Raw genomic sequence first — 25847 nt, forward strand, 5'->3', positions numbered from 1 at the left:
CCCCACACATTTCCTCTACGTACTGGCCTGATTTGAGTAGCACAGTATCCATCATATGGGAATGGCCATGTATGGAGGATATAAAAGAATAAGCAGTGTATTAAGTGAACTTGGCCTGGCTTTTGGAAACAGTACTAATGCCCAAAAGACAACAAACGCAATTGAAGACATCAGCCTAGACAAGGGTGATGTTTTCTTTACAGTTGTCATAATAAATCTCTCTCTGAACTTCACCTGGCATTTAGGTATATCAGGCCTTCAATTGTAGACCTTTGATTTTTTTCGCCTTTCTTTTTAACCTCACTTTAAACATCACTGTTTCTTTCTCTATACTTCCCTCATACAATATTTTTAAAGCAGCCTGGACATAATATTACTCTTTTCATACCCTTTACAAAATCTTTGTGAGCCCAAAGCATGTGCAATTCTTTCTAGTTGCAAGTGTGAAAGAAAAAGGTCACCAGTAGCTAGTCAAAATGTTCATGAGCAACTGTAAGTTCTAGTCAGAGCTTAGCAGGGCCGCAGAGCAATTTTCAAGAGGGCGCTGCACTCACCATCCTGAGTCATTATGCCAAATGCCAGGGTGTAGGACTTCAGTTTCTCCAACAATCACAATGAGTCTTAATAGTGTGAAGTTATACAAATCCATGAAACAATGGCAATACCAGATTTTGATTGATGACTTTATCCCCAGACAGCTTTTGCAAACCATTCGATAATAAGGCATGTTCCATGATGTCAGCCTTATACTAAGCTACTTAATCATATATATAGCATTAAAACCAATTAAAAAATAAATAAGTGAATTAATGAAATGTGGCACCATTTTCTGAACTATTGAATTAGCAAAAATTAAGAATCTCGGGGTTGGCAAATATATGTTAAAAAAGCACTTTAATATAGTAGTAGAGTATAATTATGTAGCTATTTTGAGGGTAATTTGGCAATATTGATCAAAATTAGAACTGCACACACTCTATTCTTCAGTTGGGAATTTAACCCGAAATATATATAAAAGATGAAATATATATAAAAGATCATTCCAAAGGGTATTTGTTGCATTGATTGTATTGGGGGAAAAAAACTAAATTGTCCAGTGATAGGGCCTGGTTAAATAAATATGTCTCACCCCTTCTCTAGAACAAACAATACAGAAGATCTGTATGACCTGATATAGAAAAATCAAGAGGCATTGTTAAATGGTAAAAAACAACAACAACAACAAAAGAAAAGGTAAGCTAAGGAGCAACTTGAAAAATAAAGTAATAGTTAACCATGTGGGACTTCTGGAATGGCAGAGTGAGGGCTTCTATAAATCCACTCTTACATAAAAGCAACAGAAATCTGGAAATTAACCAAAGACCTGAAGCAATCTGAGGGGCATTTAATCAAGAAAAACTGTTTAACCTCTATAAGAACACTTACGGCATTTTTAACTTGACGTACTCCCCATGTTCTCTCCAGTTCCACAGTAGCCTTGAAAAACAGCAAACTGAACCATAGTAGCTGTAAAGAAAACAACAGCATTACAGCCACCAGAGGGAGCAAACTGGGAAGCACCATCCCCAGAACACTGTCACTATTTAACCTGTCTTGCAGCATCCTGGAAAGCCCCATTCATAGAGTGTTTCCATTATTTGACCTGACTCAGAGCTTGCCCCATGGGACAAGCCCTATTTGCAGAGCATCTGTTGAATGCAGTCAGCAGCAACTGGTTAATATGGCAATTGCCTGAGGTAGCTATAATAGTTTGGGCATGCAAAAGCCTAGCCAAAAACTTAAATAAAAAAAAAAGATCTAGAGAATATATCCATAGTGGCCTTTAAAGAGCTGTGATATAACTCTGGGAATCTAGAAGGCTGTGTATATGTGCAGGGCTGTGTACATGCCTAGGAAACACCTGGGAGGAAATCAATCTCTCATCTCTGGCTAACCTTAAGGCTCTAGTCAAGCTGGAAGCACAGGCCAAGGCAGAATTGTAAACTGCCTGCCTGAGTGTTGAAGGCATGCCCCAGCCAGTACAGATGCCCACCCGCATCCTGCCCCACTAGGAAAAGGATGGAAGAATTACCGATTCAAGACACTTAAGGAAATATCTGATGAATCATCATCTAATCACTAAACTGAATAGAGACTTGCATGGCCACACACTAGAGGCAACACAATAGAATTTGTCCAGAAAACTCTCTAAACAAAAGAACCGCAAAAACAAACTGACTAACAAAATAAGAACCAAAAACATCCTGGAGAGGGAAAGGATATGATCTAGAGTTTCCAAATTATATTATCTAAAATATCCAGCTTTTAACAGAAATTATATGACTCATAAAGAAAGAGGAAAATGTGCCTATACACAAGGGGGAAAAAGCCATCAACAGAAACTCTCCCTAAGGAAGCTCAGACATTGGACTTAATAGACAAAGACTTCAAATGAGCTTTTATTAATATGTTCAAAGAACTAAGGGAAACCATGCCTAAAGAATTAGAAAAGTATGACAATGATGCCTCACCAAATAGAGAATTTCAATGAAAAAAGAGATGTTTTTTTTAAAAAAATCTAAATAGAATTTCTGGAGTAGAAAAGCACAATAAATGAAATAAAAAATTCACTAGAAGTATTCATCAGCAGATTTGAGCTGACAGGAGAAAGAATCAGAAAACCCAAAGATAGGTCAATTAAGATTATCCAGTCTGAGTAACAGAAAATTAAAAGGATGAAGAAAAATGAACAGAGACTCACAGACCTGTGAGACACCATCAAGCATACCAACATACACATAACAGGAGTTCCAGAAGGAGAATGGGGTCAGAGAAGGAAGTAGAAAGAGTATTTAAAGAAATAATGGTTAAAACTCCCCAAATTTCATGAAAGTCTTTAATCTACACATCTAGTAAGCTCAAAAAACTCTGAGTAAGATAAACCCAAGAAGATATACTCCCAGACATATCATAGTCAAATTGTCATAGTCATCTTTGAAAGCAACAAGAGGGAAGCAACTCATCATGTACAAGGGATCCTCAATAAAATTAACAATGGACTTCTCATCAGAAACCATGGAAGCAAAATGCAAAGGGATGACATATACAAAGTATTCAAAGGAAAATACTGTCAACCAAAAACTCTGTATTTGACAAAACTATTCTTCAAAAATGAAGGAAAAATTAAGATATGTCCAGATGAACAAAAACTAAAAGAATTTTTTACCAACAGACCTGACATAGAAGAAATAATAAAGGCTTCAGGCTGAAATGAAAGGACCAGGCAGTGACTCAAATCCACACAAATAAATAAAGACCATCAAAAAAGGTTTAACTATATAGGTAAACATAAAAGATAGTGCAAATGTTAACCACTGTATATAAAAAAAGATTAAAAAAACAAGTTTCTACTGTATAGCACAGGGAACTATATTCAATATCTTGTAATGACCTCTACTGAAAAAGAATATGAAAATGAATATATGTATATATATATATGACTGAACTGTCATGCTGTATACCAGAAATTGACACATTGTAACTGACTATACTTCAATTTAAATAATTAATTAATTTTAAAGTTACCAAAAAAAGATAGTAGAAATGTATTTTTTGTAACTTCCATCCTCTCCTATCTTATTTAAAATACAATTGCATAAAGAAAGAAATAACTATAAAACGGTTGGACTAAACTATATTATATAATAAATAAATGCTGGAGATAAATGCTGGAGAAGGTGTGGAGAAAAGGAAACCCTCCTGCACTGTTGGTGGGAATGTAAATTAGTGCAGTCACTATGGAAAATTGTATGGAGATTCCTTAAAAAATTAAAAATAGACAGTTACCATATGATCCAGCAATCCTACTCCTGGGCATATATCTAGAGAAAACTCTAATTCAAAAAGATACATGTACCTCAATGCTCATAGCAGCACTATTTACAGTAGCCAAGACATGAAAGCAACCAAAATGTCCATCAACAGACAGATGAATAGATAAAGAAGTTGTGATATGCATATATATATATATATATATACACACACATATATATACACTATTCAGCCATAAAAAAGAATGAAATAATGCCATTTGCAGCAACATAGATGGACATAGAGATTATCATACTAAGTGAGTAAGTCAGACAGAGAAAGACAATTATCACACAATGTCACTTATACGTGGAATCTAAAAAAATGATACAGATGAACTTATTTATAAAACAGAAACAGACTCACAGACATAGAAAACAAACTTATGGCTACCAGGGGGGAAAGGAAGTGGAGGAATAAATTAGAAATATGGGATCAGCAGATACAAACTACTATATATAAAATATATTAAACAACAAAGTCCTACTATATAGCACAGGGAACTATATTCAATGTCTTATAATAACCTATAATGAAAAAGAATATGAAAAGAAAAAAAATATATATATATACATGCCTGTATGGCTGAATTACTATGCTGTACACCAGAAACTAACATAACATTGTAAATCAATACACTTCAACAAAAAAAGAAAAATGTATAATAAAAGAAGCAACAAAGTAATTTAAATGGTACACTACCCATTTATTACAAAATAAGGAAGTAATGGCAGAGCACAGGTACAAAAAGACATTAGACATATGAAAAACAAAGAGCAAAATGGCAGGAGTTAGCCCCTCCTTATCAGTAATTAAATTAAATGTAAGTGAAATAAGCTTTCCAATTAAAAGACAGAGATTGACAGGATGGATAAAAACAAACATAATTCAACTATATACTATCTACAAGAGACACACCTTATATTCAAAGATTCAAATAGTTTAAACATAAAAGGAGGGGAAAAGAGATACAAATAGTAAATACAAAAAGAAATGCAAGCAGTGATCAAAAGAAGACTGGAATAGCTATACTAATAGCAGACGAAATAGCCTTTAAGACAGAGATTATAATTAGAATTAAAGAGGGATATTTTGTAATGACAAAAGATTCAATTCAGCAGGAAGAGACAACAATTTTTAACTTACATGCACCTAACAAAAGAGCCTCAAAGTATGTGAAATTAAAACTGACATAATTGAAGGGAGAAATAGACAATGCAATAATAATAGTTGTATATTTTAATATCCCACATTCAATAATGGGTAGAACTAGGCAGAAGATCAACAAGGATCTAGAAGACATGAACAACACTGTCAACCAAATCAGCCTAACAGAAATCTATAGAACATTGTACCTAACAGCAGTGGAATAAATTTTTTTTTCAAATGCACATGGAACATTGTCCAGGATAGATTTATGCTAGGCCACAAAACAAGTATTAACAAAGCTAAGGAGTGAAAATCATACAAAGTCTGCTCTGCGACCAAAATGGAGTTAGATTAGAAATCAACAAAAGAAAGAAATTAGGGAAATCAGTAAGTATTTGGAAATTAAACAACACATTTCTAAAAACCACATGGGTCAAAGAAGGAATTCCAAGGCAACTAGAAAGTACTTTAATTTAATTAAAATAAAGGCACCTGTATCAAAATTTAGAGGCTGCAACTAAAGAAGTGCTTAAAGGGAAATGTATACCTTTAAATGTCTATAATTTAAAAATAGGAAAGATCTCAAATCAATAACCTAATCTTCCACTTAACAAACTAGAAAATGAAGAGGAAACTAAACCCAAAGCAAGCCGAAGAAGGATATAATAAAGATTAGTATGGAACCAATTGCCCTAGAGAATAGAAAAACAGTAGAGAAAATCAATAAAACCAAAGTTGGGTCTTTGAAAAGATCAACAAATTAACAAACCTTTAGCTAGACTGACCAAGAGAAAAAGAGAGAAGACTCAAATTACTAAAATCAGGAATGAAAGTGGACACATACTACCAACTGTAGAGAAATAAAAGTATTATAAATAAGGGAATACCATAAACAATTTTATGGCATCAAATTAGAAAACCTACATGAACTAGACAAATTTCTGAAAAGACACAAATTATCAAAAACTGACTCAAAAAGAAATAGAAAATCTAAATAGATTTATAAAAAAGTAAAGAGATTGAATTAGTAATCAATAAACTTTCCACAAAGAAAAACCCAGGTTCAGATGGCTTCCCTGGTTAATTCTATCGAGCGTTTGAAGAAGAATTAATACCAATCTTTTGCAAGCTCATAGGAGGAAACACCTCACAACTAATTCTATGAGACCAGTATTACCCAAACCAGACAAAGACATCACAAGAAAACTACAGACCAATGTCCCTTATGAGTATAAGCACAAAAATTCTCAACAAAATACCAGCAAACTAAATCCAGCAACATATAAAAAGGTTTACACACCATGACCAAGTGGGATTTATCCTAGGAATGTAATGTTGGTTCAACATATGAACATCAATCAATGTAAGATGTCATCTCAATTGAAAAAAAGACAAAAACTACATGATCATCTCAATAGATACAGAAAAAGCATTTGACAAAATACAACACCCTTTCATGATAAAAAACATTCAACAAACTAGGATTAGAAGGAAATGTCCTTAACCTGATAAAGGGCATTTACAAAAAAACCCACAGCTAACATCATACTTAATTGTAAACGACTGAAATCATTCTCTTAAGATCAGGAAAGAGACAAGAACATCTGTTCTTATCGCTTTTATTCAATGTTGTACTAGAAATTCTAGGAAATTAGTCAAGAAAAAAAATAAAAGATATACAGACTGGAAAGATAGAAGTACAACTATCTCTATTTGTGTATGACATAATCTTATATATAGAATATCCTAAGGAATATACAAAACAAAGCAAAATAAAATAAAACAAAAATACAGCAAGGCCACAGGACACAAGATCAATATAGAAAATTAACCGCATTTCTGTGCAAGCCATCCAAAAATCAGATTAAGAATGTAACTTTATTATAATAGTATCAAAAGAATAAAATGCTTAGAAATAACTTTACTGAACAAAGCACAAGACTTGCATACTAATAATTACAAAACATTACTGAAGGAAGTTAAAGAAGATATAAATAAATGGACAGGCATTCCATGTTCTTGGATTGGAAGACTCAATACTGTTAAGATAATAATTCTCCCCAAATTGGTTTATACACTCAATATAATCCCTGACAAAATTACAGCAGGAGTTTGCAGAAATTGACAAGGAGATCTCAAAGTTCATATGGGAATACAAGGAATCCAGAATATTTAAAACTATCTAGAAAAAAAGAAGGTAGAGGACCCTCACATTCCAATTTCAAAAGTTACCATACAGCTATAGTGATCAAGAAAGAGTGGTACTGGCATAAGGATAGACATAATGATCAACGAAACAGAATTAAAAGTTCAGAAACAAATTCTATTATTTAAACTGATTTCTGACAAAGCTATCAAGGCAATTCACTGAGGGAAAGAATGGTCAACAAATGGTTCTGGATGACTAGACATGTGCATGTAAAAAGATGATCTTTTTACATGCTTTATTGTCTCCATAAAGCTGTTTATGGCCTTTATCTCAGGCCAAACACAAAAATTTTCTCTAAACTTTCCAAACTGAAATGTAAGAGCTAAAACATACAACACTTTCAGAAGAAAATATAAGAGAATCTATGGGAGTTTGGGATAAGCAAAGATTTCTTAGACATGACACAAAAACCATGGCCCATAAAAGAAAAAACATAATAAATAGGACCTTATCAAAATTCAAAATTTTTGTACTTCAAGACACCATTAAGAAAATGAAAAGACAAACTAGGAGAAAATATTTACAAAACCCATATCAGATAAACAACTTGTATCCAGAATACACAAAGAACTCTTACATGTTAGTAAGACAAATAACCCAGTTTTTTAAATGGACAAAAGAAATGAGCAGACTTCACCAAAGAAGACTTAGGAATGGCTAATAAGCACATAAAAGGATGCTTAACATCATCAGTCATTCAGAAAATGCAGATTAAAACCAGTGAGATACCATTTTGTGCGGACTAGAATGAGTGTAAGACAGACAGTACCAGATGTCAGGTGAGAATATGGAGAAGCAGGAACCCTCGTTGGATGCTGATGGGAATGTAAAATGGCATAGCTACTTTGGAAACAGTTTGGCAGTTTGTCAAAATGTTAGCCATAAAGCCACCATCCATCTCAGCAATTCCACTCCTGGGTATCTATTCAAGAGAAATGAAATCACATGTCCATACAAAGAAATGTTCCCAGGAGCATTATTCACAATAGCCAAAATTGGAAACACTCTTAAATGTCCACCAACTGGCAAATGAATAAACAAATATGGTATATCCACACAATGGAATACTATTTAGGAATAAAAAGGAATAGACTACATCCATGTTACATCATGGATGAACCTCAAAAACATTTTGTGAAGTGAAAGAGACACAAGAGACCATATACTGTATGATTCCATTTATATGTACTGTCTAGAAAAAGGCAAACCTATGGAGACAAAGTAGATTAATGCTTGCCTAGGGTGGGAACAAGAATTAACTCTATGTGAACATGAGGGATCTCATTGTGCGAATGAAAATGTTCTATAATTGATTAAATCACTGGACTGTACACTTGAAATGGATGAATTTTGTAATACATAAAATATATCTCAGTGAAGTTTTAAAAAAATTGTAGCGAACAATCTTGGCAAATCCAAATACTAATGTATGTATCTTGCCAATGAAACGGTTCTCCTGTTTTTCTCATTCCTTATACTACATATTGTCTCCATAAAGCTATGTTTATGGTAAAAAGTCTGCTAAGATTTTTCTTCCACTACTCTCCTCAAAAATGCAAGTTCTACTAGACAAAAATAGTAACATTCTCAAAGAAAATATACTCAAACTGTGTTTCAACATTTTTTTTAACTTGGTTAAATATAATGCCATTAGATGTTTGTACTTTGGGTTACCAATGCTTTAAGAGATTGTTAGCACTTTAAGAAAGCTGTAACAAATATGTATATATTTGGTGGAAAACATTCTTATGTATATAAACATGATGAAAAAAATTGTAGCTAACATTTATATAGCACTTAATATGTACCATATACTGTGTTAAGTGCTTAGCATGTAGCAAGTCATTTAATCCTCATAACAGCCCTATGCAGTAGGTAATATTATTTATTCCTTTTTCATAAATTAGGAAACCAAGGCACAGAGAGTTTAGGTGACTTGCCAAAGAGCACACAGCCAGTAATTAGTAGAGATGGGGGATCCAAACTGTCAGTCTGGATCCACAATCTGTGATCTTAACCATGGCTTCCATTTGTGGGAGAGAAAAATAAAAGAATATATGAATATTCTTGTGTATGGTAATATGTAGAAGGAATCACAAGGAACTTAGATCAGTATTTCCTTCTGGGAAGTGGGAATGAGGGTGGACAGGACAGAGAGACAAATTGATTACTTGATACCACTTTGACCTCTGAATTTTTATCCATTTTATAATTCGTGTATTCATTTTATAGATAAGAAATGTCTGTTTTTAAATCAAAACATTGGTTATCTTTGATTTGTCAGGTTTTTACATTTTTAATTTTCCCAAAAGTTTTAGATATTTTCTGAATTCTTCCAGCTATGTCTTCGGGCCAAGTTCTCTAATAATTACCATGACATGTTTTCTGTTACGTCTCATTCTGCCAACATCAGAGGCCCGGGATGAGGTCACGGCCAAGAAGAGTCACGGTGGAGGCTGAGGAAGACTAGATGAAAGAAGGGCCTGGGTTGCTGACTCGCCTGCTTGGGCCAGACTGTGACTGGCTGGATTCAAGTCTTCAGTGAGCTGTGATGTGCAGCTCTGAACTCCCTAGATGTTCAGGGGCCCACCATGCGGGCTGGCAGTCTTGGAAATTGCTGCTATCCTGTGGAGAGATAGATTATCTGCCTGCATGTGCACATGTGCAAACAAACCCATTTAACGAAAGCCTGCATTTGGATCTGTGCCTACCGGGTGGAGAGTGATTGCCTCCAGCATGTGTGTGTGTGTGTCTGTGTAGCAGAGGTTTGGGTTTGGGGGGGATGTTTTTTCCATTTAATATTTAAAGATATTCACAAGAGAATACATTATGAAAGCAGCTGAGTGTTGTGGAGTGTATTTACTAACATAGGAACTATTAGCTTATGAATTTTAGGGAGCCTTTGACCCTGTGACAAGATGCTTACAAGAAAATGGGAGGAGTTAATGCTTAGACTGTGACTCATTGTCATCATTTTTTTAGTTCAATAATATTGTGGAGGCAGGTAGTAACAACAGATGTGTTTGTTTTTATTATGCACTAATTGTATACTAACACCCTACAAGAGCATATTGTGAGAAAATAGGATACTCTTTTTCATCAGGGCTTTCTTTTCAAAGATTTCTATTCAATAAAGACAGAATTTTTTTTTCTTATTCCTGTTCTCTGGCCACAGACCAGGGTCACATAATCTCCAGAGCCTTTTTGTTATTAAGATGTAGCAAAATTCAAAGAAAGAAGCATGGGCTTCAGAGTCAGACAGATTGAATTTCAAATCCTAGATGTGCTACTTACTAGCTGTGTGAGCTTGGACAAGTTATTTAACTTAACCTTCAGCTTTTTGGTGGTTTTTCTGAGAAAATGAGGCTAGCTCTGCCTCCCTGCACAGGGTAGTGGATTGAAGCACCTTACACGATGTCCAGCTGTTACTAAGTACTTAGTGAACTTTAGTTTTCTTACCTTCCCTGGGCACAGGGGGGAGAGAAACTGAGTAGGAAAAATAATTCTTTGCAAAAGGTCTACTTTCTCTTAGATGCCATTTTCCTGCTAAGGGAGGTCATGACATGCACTTAAGAGTGAAAATGTACGGATGCCATCCCTCACCTCTCAAAATCATATACTGTACCCCCTGTGTGTTGCTCTAACTGTGTACATAAAGCTACTCTGCCTTTCCAGCGATGACGCTGAGTGGTTGTATTACCTGTGCTGTGTACACCCATCTGTGAGCTGATCATCCAGGCAAACACCATGCCAGTTTGATTTGCTTTGAGGATGTTGCTCCCAGGATTATCATTTCCCAGCAAAGGTGGTGAGAAATTTGTTGGAAAAGCGAAGTCTTTACAAGTCACTACTTCAATTTTTTTTAATAAAAACTTTGAGGATGTGGTAATGAGAGCACCATCAGATCAAGTATGACAGTCCTACCCAAAGAACTCGTGTTTGCCCGGTAGCAGAATCTATGATAAACTCTCAGAGCAACTGGCCCGTTTTCTCCAATTCCCACTGGGGAACCAGTTCATTGAACATCAAATGTGCCTACTATCCATGGACTATGTTATAGGAGGGGTTCTGAATTTTTAAGTGTTCAGAATGTTAAGCTTTGGGGTGCTGGAGGGGGATACAAGCAAGCCACAATTACCAACACAGAACTCAGGTGCGCACCCAGAGAACTGATCGTTAAGCCTGATGATCATTTACATTCGGTTCCTCCAAGGTCAGCCTAACCTAAGAGCAGAAAGCCAAACGCCAACCTTCGGGAGTCGCCACGCTTGAAAAGTAAGAGGAAATTAAAACAGCAAAATAAATGAGAAAGAGCAGTAAAAGGAAGAAAAGCAGGATATTACAAGGTCAAAACAAAAACCAAGAATCTTCAGTAGCATCATATGTAGCAAGGAGTTCAAAAAAGAGAAGCAGCCAAAAGTGATTTGTCCAGAAGGAAGTTAGCAGTGGTTTCTGAGGTTGAGTGGTTTCTGACTGGGCAGGTGGTTTCTGTTATATAAACAGTGGCTTGTATGGAATGAGCTATGGAGATCAACAACTTATTTCACACAGAACATTAAGAAGCTATTATAATTAGATTCACTCACTCATTCATTTCATTAGCATTTGCTATGCTCTTACAAGTGCCTAAACTACTAAGCTCCACGGGGTAGGGGCATCTAACAGAAAGCCATCATTAAATCATAACGGCTTCTCTCTCACAAGGAATTTGGGTGAAGTTTTAGACCCACGGCTCAAAAATGAAAGTCTCATTTCCCTGAAACTGTTTCAATTTGTGTATTCTTTTCTGATATATTAGCCTTTCATTTTCCTTTTTGAATTAAAAAAGTTTGGTTTGCCACAACACAGGCAGAGTGTCAACCTTGTTTTTGTTTTTTATTTGTTTTGTGGGGGGAGATAGTTAGGTTTATTTGTGTATTTTTTAATTGATTTTTTTGTGTGTGTGGAGATACTGGGGATTGAACCCAGGACCTTGTGCATGCTAAGCATGCGCTCTACCACTGAGCTATACCCTCCCCTAAATTGTCAACCTTGAAAGGCAAAAAACAAAACACAACAAAATCAAATCTCAGTGTATCTTATGTATGCTGTGAGAAATGGTAGTTACAACTTGTGTTAGTTTTTTTCTATAAATACAAACAAAAGCCCATACAGAGTAGTCCAAAGGAACAAAAGTTTCCTCAGTTTCACACACACACAAATGCATATATGGCTTTGCCTCTCATATTTTAGTCAGTTTTTATTAAAATAAATTTTGCATCGCTGGCAAAGTACCAACTTGGATTCTAACAGGAGGTTAAAAACATCAAGTCTGAAAGAATCTTGTGTGAGCTCTGAGGAAAAACAGAAATGGCATTTATGCCTTGTATTAGGGACTTATTTTCCATAAAAGTTTGATGCTACAACATAAACCCAACCCCTCACAGTAATAGGCCAAAGCTGCCAAGCTTTCCACACTTTCAGAAAATATACGCACGGAGCTCTGCGGAGCTCAGAGCCGCCGTGCAGTGGGCAGCCCTGTGCCTGGAACTGAGACAGCCCGCAAGGCAGCTTTGGCACATCGCGAAGGTGGAGATGAATTTTACAGTCCAATGTGCACACGCACACCTTAGCTAGAAGGGACTTTTGTAACAGGCCATCCAAAGTAAACCCCCCTTAAAAGTAAATACACAGACCCACCTTAAGGGCGACACGTGGTGTTTTTTCTCTTCCTACTTCCCGTATTTCCTGTTTTTTTTCTTTTTAATAACGAGGAAAAACTTTAAACTTTTTTAAAAACTAAAGAAAAATTTAAGATTCTTCTAGGCCACCCTAGTGAAAACTACCTATTTGAAAATTGTTCTCATTAGCCTTTAAATCCTTCTTTAGCTTCACTAATTCCAATTATCTTGATTCTCCACATTTGGAAAGCCACTCTTTTTCAATTGTTTAATCGCTATACTTTATGTCAAGACTCACTCATCAAATGTTTTAATGGAGAATATCCTTTCTCTGCAGTACCTCCAAGTATTTTAAAACATGTAACTCAAAATTCATTATTAATCTTATATCACTAGTGGTTTTTGTCCATTCTCCTTTCCCCTTTACCAAAATTCAAGGACTGCGGATGTGAGAGATGAACTACATTCTACTGATGGATATATAAAGAAACCCAAAACCAAAGGATTCCTCCATTTCAACTTGAATTTTATTAATTTCCTTATAACCCTGAAGGTACAGGTTACATACATCTCTCCTTATTCAACTTCTTAAAGTATTACAATCAAAAATGTCTGATCTCCAGGAGAATGCTAAGCATGTGCTTATTTCATAGCAAGGAATGTCATCCTTTCACAGGGAACAATTTTTGTAAACAGGGACTTTTTTTAAAATCAGAGCCAAGACCTCAGTTTTACATTCGTATCTACAACTGTACTCCAAGTAGAAATGTGGGGCTTAGCTTTCTCAGTGGAAAACAACCACCCAACAGATTTCCTACAATTTAAACATAATTTACAATAAAACACTATTTATTGTGTAAAACGTTTATATTTATTAATCAAAGGCACAAAGCAAAACTAAGACTATGAAAGTTAACCTTAATATTGACAATTAAGTCATAGCAACCTGGTAAAGAAAGACCAGCTAAAGCTAATAAAGAGGAGTTGCTTCAAATTCCTAAGGAAAATACAATGACTGACACCATTAGTAATTAGAACATTTCAAACAATAGGGAAAATATAAACATCAATAAACACCTTATTTTGGAGGCAAAGAAATGTAAAGTGTTCACTGCCTTGTAGCCTGTGGTATGTATCATAGAGGACTGGTTATGCCTTTCAGTCTTGGGTGCCTTAGAGATCAGAGACGGTTACCATCTGGTAACTCTGGTGGGTGTTATCCAACCACTGGCTGGAATTAAATGACACAGTGACTCTGTTTATCACAGGGACGAATGAAAACATTTTAACTTCTTGATGCAAATTATACAATCAAACCAGATAACCTAGGCTGGGAAAGGGCCAGTTTGGAGGGATCAATTTTCCATCCATCACAGTGCCTTTCAAGGGCCCCACGTAGAAAAAAAAAGTCAAGAGGAACACAGTATTGCTTCATTTACATTTATTAAGCTCTTCCAGTGTTTCAGAGTGGTATGGGGATTTCAATGATCTAACATGAATGGGACAAAAGGTGGACTATAACGAGGCTAATGTCTTGATCGAATCGGGCTACTGGTGCGACTTTTCAATCTATTGGTAGGAGAATTCAGGATTCCAGCCAGGCGATCTTGTAAGTTACAGGGTTAGGGGTGGGGATGTCAATGTCCTAAAATGAAAGAAAAAAGATTAGTTTACTTGTAACCCAAATTTCAATATCTGGATTCATTTGTACACATTCTAATCTATTCTGCTAATAAAGATCTTCACGTGTTCCTGGTCAGTAGCTCAGTTCTCACCTCTTACCATGTTTATGGCTCCAGGTCTAAATTTGTTAGAAAGGGGACCACTTAGGATCTTTAGGCTGACACAGGAAGGTAAACCCACAGAGGCCCTTCTGTCCTTTTTGGCCATGACCTGTATTTTGAGGCCTGATGTGCCTATGCAGTGCTGACACAGTACCAACAATATTTGGATGCACTACTGGACGTGACACCTTGGCAAACTCAGTACATGCATCATGTGTACAAGCTGAAGTAAACACCAACACTGACAGAGTTAAGGACCAAAATGAACGTACCTTAACATTGTAGAGGAATTGGCCCGTGTTATGTTGGTCACACTATCTCATACTGGTTATTTGTTATGGCGCGAGAGAGGCAGTAGGCTAGAAAGATTCCAATCAGCTGGAAATAAAATGCAAGCAAAATTACACACACATACCTCACTGCTAATTTCCTCCCTTAAGTTTTTCTAGACAGCAATATTTGCTACTCTGCAGCACCTAGATCATATGCAAAGCATAGAAGTGAAGTAAAATCTCCAACTATGAAAGCAGACATTCTCTTGGACAACCTAGAGCAGTGCTGTAATGATGAAAACACTCTGTAACACCTGTGCTGTCCAACACAGGGGCTACCAGCCACATATGGCTTCTGGGCACTTTGAATGGGACTGAGGTAACTGAAGAGCCAAGATTCTAATTTAATAATTATAATTTCTGAAAGGTGGCTAGTGGCTATTTTATTAGACAGTGCAGATTCAGAAATGTACCTAAGAGGGCACCAGGTCTTAGAGCACTCTGTAGTTGTGGAAAACGTAAGATCCAAGATAAAAAATTGGAATGAAAATAGCAAAAATTTCTATACTGTGATGAGCTACTGAGAATTCTGTGAAAATGTGGAAGCCTTCAAAGTGGAAATCTTGTAGCTTACACCTATAAGAGTGATGAAACATTTCCGAACCACAAGGACTTACCTGAAAACAAGCCACTCCGAAGGAAATTCCTGCGACGACTCCCATTTCTGACTCTATAATGGTCATCACCTTTATAAAACAACCCTAATGGAAGAGAAATTTACAAAAACATCAAGTTTTTTGTCTTAGTTCTTAGTTTTTATGTTATCTTTCTTTTATTAACTTTTTACTCTTTCATATAACAATTCCTGTCTCCTTGCACAGTGCTCTTGAAAGAAGTTTGAGGAACAGAAGTTCAACCTTTTGGATTATGCATTTAAGTGTTACTTGCTAGCTGTGGAAACTCAAGTCACAAATTTATTTCCTCATTTATTCAATGAAAATAACACCTGCCCTGCTTCATTTCCGATTATGTGTATTGTGAGTAAAAATTTAAAATTTTTTTTCCTCCTTACTTCATTGTTGACTTTATCTGCATCTCTCTGAGGAGAACAATCTTCAAGTTTACAGCAGCTCTTGGGAAATCCTTTTTCTAAGTAATAATTAGTATTCTTCCAATCTCTATAGTCGGTGACACCACAACAATGTAACTGAAAAAAAAAATCCGACCAAAGCATTTATAATTACAACTTTGTAGTCAAACAGTTAAACCATCATCTTATTATACTCAATGTTCTCTATTGGCATTATAATTCAAGAAATGAACGCTTGTTTCTAACATCAAGAGTGACATCTTTGGACTGGCCTTACTTTCCATTGGTACTAACAGTAGGCAGATGTTCCCCTCTTGAGAAGCCACCACCAACAACCACTTACCACCTATGACCACTTACCGTATTTTGAATCTTGTCTACTGCATCACTTCTATAATCTCCCGTAACGTTATATTGCTTTAAAGCTTTCTCATAATTATTCTTAAAGCTGTTCTTAATCTACAGCAAAGAAACACAAGGCTAATAAACAAAGATTCTAGAGTGTTCTTTTGGTTTCTAGGTCAAATAAGAAATTCCCACATCTGACCAATGGTCTTATCTTTGACAACAGCAACGTTTCTAAGGTCCAATCCTGTCCTCTAGGTGATAAGAGTTTAGCTAAGGGGACGACTAAGCAAAACATTCCAGTAAAAGACGATAGCCACTAAAAGTTCAAAGTGCTATAGGAGCATGTATTTATTAAAGCGGCAGCTCTGTACTGCTGCATCCCCTCCCACCCCCAATATCTTTCTCCACTTTAAAGTGAGTACACATTTGACTTCCATGGAATTTGTAAGCTACAAAATCATACTCTGGGAGACTGCACTACCACTTAGTGAAACACTGCTATAGATGGCCTTCAGTCCTCACTAACTTCCTAACCCCAGGGTCAGCAGAGAGTAATCCTGATTGCTAATTCAATATTAATGATTTGCATTAAGTATATCCATTTTGTATTATCAATTTCACACTTTAAATAAGTTGTACTATATCCATTTTAGGTACTTACACACAGAAAAATGACTGGAAATACATGTAATTATGGGTACCTTTCATTTTCTTGGGTGATTATCAGTCTTCATCAAAAAAGTGGGCTAGACTTAATTTTTTACAAGAAAGCCGTTACTGTCAGCTACTGAGTTCCCAAACTCAGGCTTACCTCATGTCTGAAAACAAATCCTACGATGGCAGCGACCAGTTCGACCAAAAAAATGAGAGTCAGAAACATTGCATACTGTGGGATTAAAAAAAAAGTCCAAGTCAGCAAATAAGATACATCACAGCTGCAAAGGGAGTCAAAGAAAAAAAAATTGTCTGCTCAATCAGTTCAGCATGTTTTTATTGAAAAGGGCAGGGAAAATACAACAAATGTGGAAACTGGCAGCTAAGGTAAGTTTTCATAGGGAAGAGGAAAAATCAAAAAAGGCCACATCTAGCTCCAAGAAACAAAGCTTACAGCACATAAGCCTGGTTCAAAAACCAACAACCAATTCTAGGAAAACAAGAACTCACCAGTTTTAGCATCCATGCAGAAGCTCGGCAGGTAGCAAAACAGCCGAAGGTGCCCAAAAGAATAATGACAGTGCCAGTGCCGATGAGCACGAAGGGGACATTGGTGGCCTTCTCATTTAAAAGTGAGAAATAATTCTCTAGGCTCACCTTCCCCCAAATGCCAACGGCAAGAAGGATAACGCCAGTGATCTACGTGGGAAGTCAGAGAATAGAAAGTTACTCGCTGTATACAGCAGCATCTTCAAACCACAAACCACTAGGTGTTTAAGAAACAATAGGTGTGAGAATTGATTAAGCTGCCTGTGGTCAATGCTCTGGCCGGGATGTGGCAGACAAGACACAGGGGGTTAGGATGGGGAGCTGCACAGAAGGACAGGCCTTGATCAATCCACACGCTGGATCACTAGGTAGCCCAGGTAACCAGGACAAAATCAGGGGGGCAGCTAAAGAGAGCATCTTGACAAAATTCTTAATCTGATTTTTTTTTCCCCTAGGGCTGAAAACTTACTTAACTGTTTTACTCCCGCCTTAGAAATAAAACTCTCCCAGAGATGGAGCGGGGAATGGGCAGGGGGGTGGGGGGGAGGGAGGGGGCGGGGGGTGAGGGTGGGGGCGGGGTTGGAATGTTTCTAGGAGTTCCAGAAACTTTCCCCTTCCTCCCCAGTTCAGGGATGAGCACAGGGTACAAAGGGATGGTACACAAAGAAAGTCCAAGGATAGATTGGCGGGAGTGCAGCCATTACCATACTTACCTGCGAAATACTCCCCTCCTATGAAGCAGTGAAAAGAAAGAGACTATTACGCAAGCGAGCTCCCCCAGGGGCTGGGCAAGCTTTGCCCCTGCAACGGGTCGGGGACACTCTCTGGGCGTGGGGGAGCGGGGTGGAGGTTAACTCCCTTCCTCGCCCCCCGCACGAATTCGCATGCGAGGCACGTCTGGGTCGCGGCTCAGCTTCTAGGCTGCCGTCGCCCGACATCCCGACCCTGGTGCGGGCGAGATGCCCGAGTTCGAGCCCCAGCAATTCGTCTACAGCGCCGGGGTCCTAGCTGCGACCGCCACTCCCACCCCCACCCCCACCCCCACCCCCGCCCCTCCTCCACCCGCGATCCGAGCTCCCTCCGCTCGGGGTCACACCAACCCCACCGACCCAAGCCCACGATCCCCTCCCATCCCCGGGCGTCTCCGTCTCTCACCCAGAAGATGAATGTGTAGATCAAAAGGACGCTCTTGAAACATGTGATCACCGGCTTGGTCTGCAGCCTCCGAGATGGGGACGCCATGACTAGCCCAAGACCCTGCCCCGCCGCGCCAGGCGATCGGAACAGAGCGAGCGAGGCGCGGAGTCCCCGAATCTCCCCGGAAACTGCCGAAAAGTTACGAGCGTCTGCAACTGAGAAGAGCCGGAAACACCGTAGTTTTCTAGAGGGTAAAGTCCGGGTAGGCCGTCCGGAAAGCAACGACAATTTCCGAGCGCCCCCTGCCGAAGGTTACCGAAAACTATATACAAAGGTTGTAGTGTCGGAAATTTCTTGGATCTTCAAACGGAGCTTGCTTCATTTTTAGGCTGAAAGAATCTTTCCCGCCCCCTAACCCTCCCCCTGCCCTTATAACTTATCATATTATGTTTCTATCATCAGCAGCGCCAGCAGCGCTGAGATTCGGCCTCGACGGCCCTTAGTGCCCTAGAGGGAAAAAAAGAAATATAAGGAGGTTAAAAGTGACCTAAAAATATTTTATGACATCGCAAAATACTCACAAGAAATATCTTTCCAAAGAGAAAGAGAAGCGGGTTGCAAAACGATACGTGCAGTCACATGTTTTCAGACAAAAACCCAAGTGCACTTTACGTGAGTGGTGAAATTACGCTGATTTTTTCCCCCTCACTTATTTTGTGCTTCTCAGTTTTGAACACTGTTTTATGCGGTGGGAAGGGGGTATAAGAATGAATGGATTATGGGAAATAATCACTTGTTGACAGAATTCCAAAGGTAGGAGAGAATTCAAGTCCTAGAACTTGAGACTATGTGTTCCTAAGGAGTTAAACTGAATAGGAATGAATCATCAGAAAGTTTCCTGTCCCATATGTCCACAGACAGCCTGAGTCAACCTTTGTGCTAGAATGGAATTAAAAAAAGAAAAACCCAGCCCTTTCACAGTCTCCTAAACACTGGTAATAAAACGTTCTTTTTGTTTTGTTTGAGGCTTGACTAAGTGTAAAAACTGGTCTCCAGATAGTTGAGAGGCCTAGAAAGCTTGGATTATGCAAATCAGCAGAGCCAATTAGGTTAAAGTTCTTTGATTCATCTATAAAAAAAGGGATGTCTCTATTTCATAAAGGATGTATAGACAAAGGATGTATGTACCCAGCCCACAGGAATAAGTGCATACATTTGAGCTATAGATACAATAGGTTGATTCCATGTCTCTCATTAAAGGGGAAAAAAGAAATGAGTCCATTGTTTCCTGCTTTCTAGCACCATTTAGGCTTCAAGAGTGACCAAATGAGCCATTCAGATTGCCCTCAATTTAAATAGGTCATTTAACTTCTCACGAGAACCTCAGGATAGGGATGTCTTTTTCATCAATTAAGGTTTGGTTTCTCAACTAAAGTATAAGCTCTCTGAGAGAAGAGACTGAGTGTCAAATGTGTGTGTGTTATTTACAGAGTGGTAGTAATCCCTCTAATCGAAGACAGTATCAGTTCCCTACCCAACCCATTACATCATCATTGACACAAGCATAACATCACAAATGGGCATTTACTGTATTGCTATTGCAAAAAGTCCTGCACTAGTGAAAAGGAGGTGGCTGCCTAAACTTTTTTGCCTGAAACCTTGCTTTCAGTATATACCACAGAACCAGAAAACAGGAAAGTTCCATTGACTTGGTCACACAGAACTTCCCTGTGCTTCAAATATTGACCTAGGACCAGCTCCTGTAACATCATGCCAGATGTCTGAGGTCCAAGAGAGCAACTGTTGGAGAATTATCACACTGCCACACTTTATACTAAAATTTTATCCTAAAATTAGAAAAGCCTAGCACATAAATACCTGGAAATGGGTAAATGATACCTCTGTATACCTCATAAACAGCAAGGTCATCAGGAAATACAGCAGACATTGACTTTTAAAGTGCCACTTGTGCCATGGCTACGGGAACTGAGGTTGAGGGGCTCTGAGGATACACCAGGCTGTCTCCCTAGGCTACACATTGCTACCTGAGGGGTTCTTGTATTAGAACAAAAAACTATCGAGGGAAGTCTTACTAACTTCTTGTCACCTTAAATGGAAGTTTCCTCTGAAGCTTAGGTTTGTACCATGTCCCTGAAAGGGATTTTCATTGTGAGCCTGAGAGCAAATAAATATTTGTGTCTGAAGAAAAAAAAAACAGTCAAAGCAAAAGCCACATCTTATTTCCAAGAATGTGTTGATTTTCCTCCTCTCCCTTCCTCTGCCACTCACAACGCTGCTTTGTTTGAATAACAGTCGGTGCCAAATTAAACCAAAAGCTGACATGGAACTTAATATTCCTATGGCCGCAACACCTTGCACCAGTGCCTCCCAGCCTGTTCCACCTCCCCCCTCCCCCGTTGCCATGCCACCAAACCCAGAAGTTCAGTTCAGTTCAAATTTAGGCCTGGGTCTGGGTCCAAACCCAGACAAAGGGGTATCTAATCTCATCTAAGCAGTGTAAGAAGTCATTCTCTAGGTCATAAGATAAATTTATTCTTTAAAGTATTCATATTGACTATAATATTGAGCAGTGACTAGGTACCAACCACTGTTGCTAAGCAACACGACATGTGTTACCTCATGCATACATCACAAAAGCCCTTATTGTGAGGTGGAGACTACCACTGCCACATTTCACAGAGGAGGAGACAGGTTCAGAGAGGCTAAGTAACTGGCCTGGGACGAAGCCCTGGCAACTTCTGTTTCCCACATGAGAAATGGGGCCCACTCTGTGATGAGACATGGCCGCCTCTGGACAAACAGCTGTCTCGGCTGGGAATAACCTCAGCCGAGACAGCTGTTCTCAGATGTTTAGCCACAAACAAGGGCTTTTTGGAGCCCCTGAAGCACAAGAATCTCAATGGTTTCCCCAATTCTGCCTTGTGCTTGGGGATTTTTGTTGAATTTTACTTTTGCCTTCACTCAGTAGCCCAAATCACAGGAAGTCACCCTGCCCCCGGTCCCAGAACGGCGAAGTAGAGAATTCAATAATTTTTCTGGTTCAGCCTCTTACTTTTTCCCTCTTTCTGATCACTAAAATGTATGCTTGATGTCAAAAAGGTAGGGCAAAAGGAACTTACCTTAAGTATTGTTGCTGCTTGTTTTACATTCAATATTTAGTAGAGATTTGTGTCCCTTCCCTATTAACTTCTATAACCTTTGAGATTAGGTTTTAAATGTTTTTCTTTGGCATTTAAACGATGCCTCCTGCACCAAATATATCAGCTTATTTCCTATAGCTTTCCCAAAGTGAATTTTCTGTTCCACAATAGGCCAGTATTATTATCTCCCCAATAAACAACATCTGTTCCCTACTCCCTCCCCACTCCCCAAACTCAAAATTCCTGCCCCACAACCTAAGGTTCAACTCAACCCCAATTCAATGAGAGCGTCCCCAGCCCCCCAGCCCCCATCCACACACATACCTCTTTCTCTAACATCAGTGCTCATTAGTCTGAGCACTCACAGTAACTCATACCCTTAGTCAGTTACTACCATACCTGCTTTGAGTACCTGCTTTCTTCTCTACTCACCTATCTTACATACTGCTGCCTACATATTAAGAAACTTCTGAGGAGCTAGTTTGGCAGGGCTCCTGCGCCCCCTTTTATACTCTCCCAGCCCCTCTATGACATAATGCACAATTGTTGAGCTCATTTTGTGCTCAGCCAATCCCTGCTCAGCTCATTGGTCATAGCTGGCCTCTGAGGCCAACCACTTAGTAGTGACTCAAGGTTTGATTAATTAAATTAAATTAAAAACTAACTGTCTAAGCCATCCCAGTATCACACTGACACAAAACAGAAAAATTAAGTTGAGCTACTAGATAATGTCTTGGGATATTACTATTCCCTGTCTTAGGAACCAGTAAAAAGACATAAAGCACTGTGCACAGAATACATCTTATCTCTTGTTCACATAATAATCTTACCATTTTCACTTTCTAATACCTTTTCTAGACTCCCTTCAACTACCTTTAGCTAAGTGCCTATCATAAAATTTAAAAGTACCTTCTACTTATTGTCTTAAAATCTCACATTTTACATTACAGCCATCAGATAAACATTTAAACAGAATTTAAACATCATCACTTAAAAAGATAATTCACATGTAGTTTCAAAAATTAGTTTTCTGAATAGGAGTATCTTTCTCTTCCTAATGTCTCTTATGTATTCTCATTATTCCTTCTCTGAAATTCTCTTCTGTGTCTATTTTTTGATTCTTTTTTTTCCATCTACTCTTTTCAGGTTCTCCATGAATCCTTCCCTCCTTTTCCAGCCCTGATCTTTCCTTTTTCAAAAAGGCCCCTAATGTACAACTTGGGACACATGGAAATGAGAAATACTCCCAAATGGTATTAGTATTCACATTTCCACATTAGTCCATTTTCTAAGAAAGCTGTTTCTAGTCTAGGCTTGTTAAGCTTTGCGGAGATCTCAGCTAGGCAAGTCAGTTTCCATATCTAATATTTCTTAAAACAATGTCTTACTGACTACTGAGGGGTTTCATATTAAACTCTTAAAGTTGAAGATGGTACTGAACTTTAAGAACTTTTACAATTTTATATTTGGATGGATGGATGTTATCGGTTTCTTTGTCTTTGTCTTATCTTTCCAACCAAATCATAGGGAGATGGCTTTTATTGAACTTTATGTAACTGCAGTGTCTAACATAGTGCTGTCCACACATAGTAGGTGCTGAAGAGGTGTTGGGTTTTTTAATCGACCCCACTTGTTTTGGGTAAGATCTTCATTTACTCATCCCAGTGCTTCATAGGGATACTGTCCCTCTTGTCTCATTTAACCTCTTACTTTGATCTCCCTATGATTTCCATAATCTTCCCCTTCACTTTCTTCTTTAACCTCTCTCTGTGACCCCTCTGTCCTGCTCCTTCCAGCTTTAAGTGGGACACAAGGCTTTATGCAGCCTCCTCATCTTAGCACGTGCTGGGCTCTGTGTTTGGTGCTAGGGGAATGAAGAAGACGAAGGCACAGTCCCTGCCCTTTGGGGACTCAGAGTCTAGTAGGGGATAGAAATGAGTCTGAGATGAACAGACTAGTATAGTAGGAGACAGAGCTTATCATTGATCAACAGTGACAATAAGCATGATAAATCCTATAATTGAGACATGCATAAAGTGATATGGTAGAAAAGGAAGGTGAAGTAAACCAGCTCTGGCTGGCGTGGGCTGAGGGAAGCTTCTCAGTAGCAAAAATGGATATAGTTTCAACAGGCCAGGGAAGAAGGGAAACGGATACAGGGTAGAGTCAATATGTCTCGTCCCAGCCGCCATTGTGTGAAAGGAAGAGCAAGAAGTTCAGTGTGTCCAGAATGAAGAGTTACGGGGTGAATGTTTGAAACTAGGCTGAGGACGTAGGGCAGGTTTGCTTGTACAGGGTATGGAATGCCCTGCTAAGAGCTCAGACTGTCCTCTTTGCCAAGGGTGAGCTAATGAAGGGCTTTTTTAGAACGAAAACAATCCAGGTAGAATTTATCCCTCTGCTTAGTCACTCTCCTCTCTCAACCTCTCTCTGTCCATCTCTCTCTCTCTCTCTCTCTCTCTCTCTGTCTCTCTCTCTCACACACACACATGCACTTAATCGATTCACTGTTTTCTAATACATAAGTTTAATGTAAACTCCTATATCTGATTTGAAGGGCCCCACAATCTGGCCCTATTATATTTATTCAACTTGGTTTCCTCCCCCCACCCCCGAGCCCTCTTATTGGTTAGCCTGCCTTCCCTCTGAGCTAACAGTGAGCACCTGTTGATGTCATCTCCCTTGCCTGAGAGCAGGCCAGGGCCCATGTCCACCAACAGAGTGCTCACACAGTCCTCATAGCATATTCTTTATCTGGTCTTGTACAATTTTCTAATGGTTTGTGCCCCCCTCCTCTCCCCTACTGGAACATAAACCCTCTGTGAGCTGGAGACTAAACTCCATAAGATCAGGAATCACACAGTTCTTACTCAGCATAGTCCCCTGGTTCTTAGCTTATAGTAGAGGCCTGATGAAAGTTAGTTCAATAAACACACACAATTGTAATTAAGAACATTTTTGTTGAACGTCTGTCTCCTCCATTCCAGGAGGGCAAGGATTTATGTCCATTTTGCTCACTGATGTCTCTCAAGTACCTCGAACAGTGCGTGGCATATAATAGATGCTCAACAAATATTTGTTGAATCAATTATGGATTAGGATGTCAGGGACTTCGTCCACCATTATTAACATAGTAAATGCTTAATAAATTTATTGAATGAACGAGGCCAAGACCATGTCTTTGGCTTCTTTATACAATGATCACTCAGTTGAACATGTGGTAGATACTCAATATATATTTGTGATGGGTGGACTGGAAATGAAGCATTTGCTACTGAAATTTTTATTATCATTAACACAAATCCTCCCTTCATAACTGAGAAGGGGTTACCAATTTTCTTGCACACACAAGGAAGAAATCCTTTCTATAGCAGCTAAAAAAAATTTTTTTCCACGACCACTGCCTTTTCAAGGATGGAAATGCAACTCTGAGGGGAGGGAATGTATCAGGAGCTGGTCTTCACCATGGTAGAACAGTCTCATTATCAGATACTAAAATGAAGAAAGCTTGCTTAGTGAAGAGACTCAGCTCTCCATCAGAGATCACCGGGAAACATGTCAGCAATGCCTATAACCTTGCCATGCCCAGACAGATCATCTAGATTTGCTTAAACAACCTCCTACTAAAGCCTCTTTCAGCATGCTTTCTCTCCACGCTTATGACAGGCAATCAGTTTTGATTCTGCAGGCTAGAAGCACATGGTATTTTTTATTGTCAACAACATAATCTTATCAGAAACTGAAGTCCATAGAAATTAGGTCATCAGAGAGGGTTTCAAAGTGGGACCCTGTGCCTGGGGATGGCAGAGCAACTCAGAGATGGAGGCACTCAGGAATGACAGGGGAAATCTCTGGGGAATGACAAAATCAGCTCCAGTCTTCCCCTCTCCTAGGAGTTGGTGGAATTCCTTTTCATTTAATCCTGATGTCATGCTGAGTCATTTAAAAAAATATGTTCTTCAGTGCGCCACATCTCTGGAGGCCC

The 25847-nt window shown here is 38.5% G+C and overlaps 1 protein-coding gene across 2 annotated transcripts; it reads right to left on the reverse strand.

Annotated features, from left to right (window-relative positions):
• Positions 1-14291: 14291 nt before the first annotated feature.
• TSPAN6 (tetraspanin 6) lies at positions 14292-18949 on the reverse strand. Of its 2 annotated transcripts, XM_010969633.3 has the most exons (8): positions 18720-18947; positions 17526-17714; positions 17173-17247; positions 16374-16472; positions 15996-16130; positions 15601-15684; positions 14924-15029; positions 14292-14512 (listed from the first exon to the last, which is right to left on the reverse strand). In XM_010969633.3, the coding sequence occupies exons 1-7, from the start codon at positions 18804-18806 to the stop codon at positions 14961-14963; spliced, it is 738 nt and encodes a 245-aa protein (XP_010967935.1). In that variant the 5' UTR covers positions 18807-18947; the 3' UTR covers positions 14292-14512; positions 14924-14960. The 2 variants fall into 2 exon arrangements, with proteins under 2 accessions (XP_010967935.1, XP_045362874.1); XM_045506918.2 differs by lacking the exon at positions 17526-17714 and having other exon boundaries at positions 18720-18949.
• Between the last annotated feature and the right edge of the window lie 6898 nt (positions 18950-25847).

This window comes from Camelus bactrianus, chromosome X, assembly GCF_048773025.1.
Source record: "Camelus bactrianus isolate YW-2024 breed Bactrian camel chromosome X, ASM4877302v1, whole genome shotgun sequence".
Taxonomy (NCBI): Eukaryota; Metazoa; Chordata; class Mammalia; order Artiodactyla; family Camelidae; genus Camelus; species Camelus bactrianus.